General features: G+C 34.5%; 1 protein-coding gene across 1 annotated transcript; it reads right to left on the bottom strand.

Moving 5' to 3' along the window:
- Positions 1 to 233: 233 nt before the first annotated feature.
- Positions 234 to 5,350, bottom strand: LOC142638449 (zinc finger CCCH domain-containing protein 18). The gene is made up of 8 exons (XM_075812483.1): positions 5,174 to 5,350; positions 2,925 to 3,858; positions 2,672 to 2,839; positions 2,409 to 2,588; positions 1,219 to 1,295; positions 954 to 1,124; positions 737 to 854; positions 234 to 446 (listed from the first exon to the last, which is right to left on the bottom strand). Exons 2-8 carry the CDS (start codon positions 3,842 to 3,844, stop codon positions 374 to 376), a joined length of 1,707 nt encoding a protein of 568 aa, XP_075668598.1. The 5' UTR covers positions 3,845 to 3,858; positions 5,174 to 5,350; the 3' UTR covers positions 234 to 373.
- Positions 5,351 to 6,163: the final 813 nt, after the last annotated feature.

The raw sequence follows: 6,163 nt of genomic DNA, 5'->3' as shown, positions 1-6,163 counted from the left end.
ATTCCTTTCATCTTCAGCTAAAGCAGACTATATTACATTCTCTTCTAAAGGCCCATAAGCTCTCTTCCATGCCTTTGTGACTACATTTTTTTTTTTTTCAAAAAGGGGAAAAAAAAAAAAAAAGAAAGTTTAGAGACCTGTTACATATTTGCTTTTCTGTATCATTCTTCATTGCAATCTCCACCAAAAGTAACATGGAGAAGAACTTCTGGAGTTTCTCTTACCTTCGATTGGTATGCCCTTATGGAGCTTAAAGACCCACCATGTTGAGGAGAAACCCAAAAAGGAAGAAAAAGTAAGTCCTGTTGTATCGAACCCTTGAATTAGTCTTAGATTTCATTCCTCTACTTCTATAATTTCTGTGTCACAATCTCTATATAACTGTTGAAATGCCACTCCCTATAGCAGATGCAAAAGGGCTCTCTGGAAGGTTTAGTCCTTGAATGCTGCAATTGGTTAAACTAATCTTTCAGGTACAAGTATGTGAGCCATAAACAAATAAATACTTGAGAACACCATATCAAAATACAGTAAGTCTAAGATACACAACAAATTTTGTAATATTTTTTCATTACTATTAAGATGGTTGGTTGTGATTGGTGTATAATAAAAGTAAATCAATCGTATAAAGTGACGTTGCACTAGTCAATATCTGTCACCTCAAATGTTATGAAATTTGTGCATGTAACAATATTGTTGATCTAAATATGGACAAAAGCACAGCACATCTTCATACCTATCCTGGTCATTGTAGTTGGTGTTTATATGCCTGACTTTGTCCTCACTGGTGGAGCCATTGTTCAAAACATCCAGCAAATAATTAAAACGTTCGGCAGATGGGAACTCTGCTTGTTCTGCACGGGCCACAGTGTCACGTAAGAGAGAGTTTTAGTCATGAAGAAAAAAGCCAAATGGTAATTGCTACATTGATTAAATATGTAAATAACTTAAACCTTCTGAGAGCTTCAACTCATTCATTGAGTAGCCAAAAAAGGGGTGGTGGGAAAAGGGTTTAGGGGTTAGTTGCAACTCCGAGAAATGCCTTCTCTCAAATTCAAGTGCTTGCTCATGTTCCTCCATCAGCTGCTTCCTTAGAAGTCTTGAGTTGTCACAAACTCGTGCAACTAAGAGAGAGAAATAAAATTTACACAAATAAATTATTCAGACATAAGGAAGATGCTGTGACTCATAAATATTGAAAATAGATGTTTCACTCACTTGAGTTAAGCTCAGAATCTCCATCTATGAAATGTGGACTGTAATACAAAGGATGCTGCATTTTATCTGTGTGCTTCCTGCATATATGACAAACACCAAAAAAAAAAATCAATACATTGACACCAGTTAGGAAACAAAATAGGAGGCGACATGGAAAGTGCACCAGAAATACAGTTTAAATCCAAATACCTTCAAAACATTATAGAACCCTAAAAGTAGCATTACAACACATTCAATGAATTACAAATTTCCAAATCAATGTCAGCAACAATTTTCTCAAGGGGATTTACCAGGCAAAGGCAGGAAGCCAGGGAATGGGTATATTTTCTATAGATAAATCTCCCCAGAATTGTGAAAAAATCATAATTTGTCATAAGAGTTTTGAGAAAGTGACACGAATAAAATTCAAACTAAATTAGCACTATTCAATTTATAAAAAAAAAAAAAACAGATAAATGCATAAAGGAAGCACTCAGTTTTTTCAAGAAAGTGACACAAAACAGCTGGAAAACTGAAATGTGAACTTCTCAAATGTGAAGCTAGGAGCTTAATTGATGACTGTAAGGAATACATGGGTATCAACATGGAATTAAACTATTAATTATTACAACGAGTGCCCAACATTTCTACTTATATAAAAGAATGCTTTTACTTTGCCTTTGGTCTAAACTATTAAACTTCCAAGGACTTTTTTCCTCTGATTTAGGCCCATGCTGTAAGTGCTGACTTAAAAATAAAGAATAAAAGGCCCTACTTCAACATCAATTGCAATACCACCAGCTATAAAGATGCTGTGAGGATGTGGAGAGATAAAAATTGATGAAAAGCTAATTTAAAAAAATCAGCGAATTCAGAAACCCATAAAAGTAGCCGAGAAATATTAAAAAATGGGACATGTTACAGAGGATTTTAATGGTACAATTGTGCCACCAGCCAAGAGAAATGTTTGCACATAATAAAGTATGAAGACTGAACACAACATCACCATAATTATAAGAGGACACAAGGCTTATGTAAAATGTAAATGTTTGTCAGCAGTAATAATACAAACCACAAGCATCCACAAAATAAAAAAGAACCTAACCAAAGGAGATGATAATATAAAAACATAAAAAGAGGCAATTAAAAAAAAAAAAAAAAATAGTGCCAGAATCTTCTCACAATTAAAGGGGGGGGAGGGTAAGTTTTACCTGTCAACAAGCCTTGACTTTTCTCGGTAAGGTTTCACCAGAACACGAGCCCCACATACAAAATGAGGATTCCCCTTGGCTAAAATTTGCTTGACAGTCTCCGCATAAACAAAAGTGACAAAACCAAACATCCTCTTCTGTTGACAAGGAATCCTAACATCTTGAACAGGCCCAAATTTGCTGCAAAACATGGAAATTGGATTAGCTCAGAAACCAAAAAAGAGAAGCAATAAATAAATAAATATAATTTCAGAGTCTCTTACTTGAAGTAGTTAGAAACATCTTGCTCTGTGAAAGTGCTCTCAGCTGGGAAGGTAAGATAAATCTGTCGAGAACCAGCAACAATTCCACCAGGATCACTTCTCTCACCAGTGTACTCCAAGTATTTTGGGACATCTTCCGCCAACATTACCGAGTGCTGCCCATGAGGCCTACAAATCAAACAATAACAATTCACCATTTATCATTTATGCACAGGAAATGGTGCAATTTATTAATATGTGCAAGAAAAATAACCTGTCAATGAGACGAATGCTGTTCTTCAATCGAGCAAGAAGCTTTGTCAGACTATACCCAGCCTTACCGTGCCTTTGGCTCTCTGTAAGATACCCTTCAGCCTGAAGGATCCTCCCATACTTCTCATAATACATCATTGGCAGGGATGCAATTGAAACTGGCACGCCTCTTCTCGATTTAAGAAGCTCGGTCAACTCCGTTTCAAGCTTTTCGAGAGACCCAGGAGAGAACATATGATCATCATTAGGGAGCTCATTATTAGAGCTCGGACTGAAAATCTGAGAGAAGCTTTCTGGCATGGGATTGCCATGGAAGTAGCGACAGTTGTTTCCATGTTTACAAAACCCCTTGTTGAAGTAATGGCATACCTTAACAGGAAATTCAGGCAAGCTCGGAGACCTTCGACTGGTTCTCACACCCAATGCAGGTTCCGGGTAATAATAATTGCTTGAAAAATCCGAACCAACGGAACGGGCAGACTCTGTCTGATCTTCCATAGTCAAGAACTGCATTTGATTTTGAAGGCGATAATCTTCAGCAACTGAATCCGAGAATAAATCCACTGGTTGCTGATCAGCGACCACTTGGGGATCCCAGTAGGTTGCTGCTGGGCGTGACAGAGATGCCGAGTAAGTTGTGAAAGGTAAAGACAGGTCTGAAACCGGTGCTTGGTTCACATGAGAGGGCGAGATTGAGATGGGATTGGGAGTAGTAGAAACCACCAGTTTTGATAAGCCAAGCTCGGTTTTGGCTTTGTTGATCAAAGAGTAGATCAAATTATCAGGGCTGAAGGCCAACCGGATCATTTCACGTTCACCATGGTCTTGTAAAAGAAGATACCCAATAATCTTTGACACATTTTCAGGCTCTACTTTCTGAATCCTATTGTACACAACTTTTGTAGACTCTGAAAAATCCATCTCAATCCGCACCCCTGCATAATAAGCAGATTAGATTATAATGGAAATTGGCGTATCACAACATATCTGGCACTGGTAGAATGTGTTTTTTTTTTTTTTTTTTTTTCATTTTTTATATAATTTAAGATTTCATCAACGCAACTCTTTTCTCAACCTACAAGAGAAACAAATGCAGACCATGTTAACCCCTACAACTAGGTTTTTTACCATTGCATCTAAGTCTGACATTTCTGGTAAAAACAACCAAAATTTAATGAATTAGACCAAAATAAATTATCAATAGGTAATCTTGTTGGTTCTGATATTACTATCCCCCACATTCACTTCATTTTTTACACCATCAACAGTTCTAGAGCAGAAGCATAATGAGAAATGAAAACAACAATTTGTTTCTCTACTTAGCATTAAAATATAAATAAATAAAAAGGAATGAAGCCACAAAAAGCATAAACAACCAAACCAGAATAAAAAAACATTTTACTTTCTGTTAACAAAGTTGAAACCCATTATTAAGTTCAACAAATTTCTACCTTTCTGAAAACAAATTGGGAGTTAAACCAGAAAATAGTGCTTATAATTAAATTTGGTGAGAAAATGAGCAAAAAAGAACATTTTTCTTTCATGTGAAACAGAAAAGAGAATAAGTTTACCACAAACTCACCCTCAAAAACAGAATTCCATGTTCTTTTCTTTTCAGGCAAAGAAACCATGTACTTAAACATTTTCAAGAAACTCCTCCCCAGAAAACATAAATAAATAAAGAACAATTTTTTTTTAATTTTTTTTATTATCATCTCCTCTTGTTTCAAAAGAAAAAAACCAAGTTAATAAAAAAAATCATTAACATGGTATAAAAGCCAAAATTTTAACATGCTAAAGGAAAACCAAAATCTTGAACGCACGCTTTGAACACTTAATCATTGTTTCACAACATTTATCAAACAAATCCATGTCGAGAGAGAGAAATTGAACCAAAAAGAGAAACAGAAAAAAACCAAAATTCTTTATCTTCTCATTTTCAGGAAAAAGAACTTAAAAAATATGCACATCATAATCGCTGTGCTAAATGCTTTAAAGCCATTATGAGACAAACCTATTTTACAAAAGAATTAACCGCTCAATAGTTAGAATAGAAGAAGCAACACAAAGCCAAAGTTACATACAAAAATGAAGAAACACTCAAAACCATTTCGAAACACTGAAAGCATAACTTGTGCAACATTTCTCAAAAACCCCATGTGGCAAAGTAAAAAATTTAACCACAATGACCACTACAAAGGATGAAAACAACAAAAAATGAAACTTCCTAGGCATCATAGAGTGACATACCCAGCAAATCCAACAGCACCCTGAAGATGAAACAAAGTCAGACAAACCAATCCAAGGCCTCAAACTCCTATATGGCCATGAATGATTGCTCACTCTGTTCCTCTCTCTTTTTCTCTATCTCCAACTCTCTCTCTCTGCCTCTCCTCTCTGCCTCCATCCCTCTCGCTCCCTATATATCTCTAGCTATTTTTATCTTCTTCTATTATACTCACTATTCTATATTTCTCTCTTCAAAAACGACACCATTCTTAAAAAAGGCAAAAATGACAGAAAGGATAGCTTTAAAGGGCGCCTTGTCTTTAGTTCAAATCAACACACATGGATAAAATCCACGTACATATAATTATAATACAACCCCTTATAATTATCAAAAAATCACAACAAAAACAAAATTATACTAACAACATTTTTTTTTTTTTGGAAAAAAAAAATCATTAATGTAATTATTTAATCGAACATTACATACTTGTGGTCATTCTCTTTTGTTTTTTTTAAGGAAAATATTAATAATGGTTTTGAGGAAATAATAGATTACAGGGTGTACTTGTTGTTGTTACAGAAAATTGCGGGAATTTCATAGGGAACGTGACCGATTTCCCAAACTACCCTTAGTCAATCTCGTAGAAAAAGTCAAATTCAGTTTCTGGGGTGGCTTAGCTTATCTATCTGAAGTTCTGAACATTTGATTAATATGCGCTACTACACATACACTGAAGTAGTCTAGACTCTACAAAGCTATGCTATAATTCTTTTGATGTGTTGTGTAGTGTTGTGCAGTGTAGTATATCGGTTTTTTCAAATCAAATTTATAATATATAATTTTTATTATTATTAATCACTAGAATTATATATTTGAATTTAATAGAATAATAATAATAATAATAATAATAATAATAATAATAATAATAATAATAATATAATTAATTTTTTAGTCTCTTGTTGATCGTTGATGTACTTAAATTTTGATTATCTTAATAAAATCTTTAAAAC

The sequence above is a fragment of the Castanea sativa genome, chromosome 6 (assembly GCF_040712315.1).
Source record: "Castanea sativa cultivar Marrone di Chiusa Pesio chromosome 6, ASM4071231v1".
Lineage (NCBI taxonomy): Eukaryota > Viridiplantae > Streptophyta > Magnoliopsida > Fagales > Fagaceae > Castanea > Castanea sativa.
Note: the sequence above shows the minus strand (reverse complement) of the source record. Positions and strands in the feature narration are given on the sequence as shown.

Coding starts and splice junctions, on each gene's coding strand:
- LOC142638449 (XM_075812483.1), bottom strand. CDS start 3,844: ATGGATTTTTCAGAGTCTACAAAAGTTGTGTACAATAGGATTCAGAAA. Junction 1,296..2,408: donor AAGTCAAGGCTTGTTGACAG/GTAAAACTTACC, acceptor TCATATATGCAG/GAAGCACACAGATAAAATGC. Junction 447..736: donor AACTACAATGACCAGGATAG/GTATGAAGATGT, acceptor AACCAATTGCAG/CATTCAAGGACTAAACCTTC.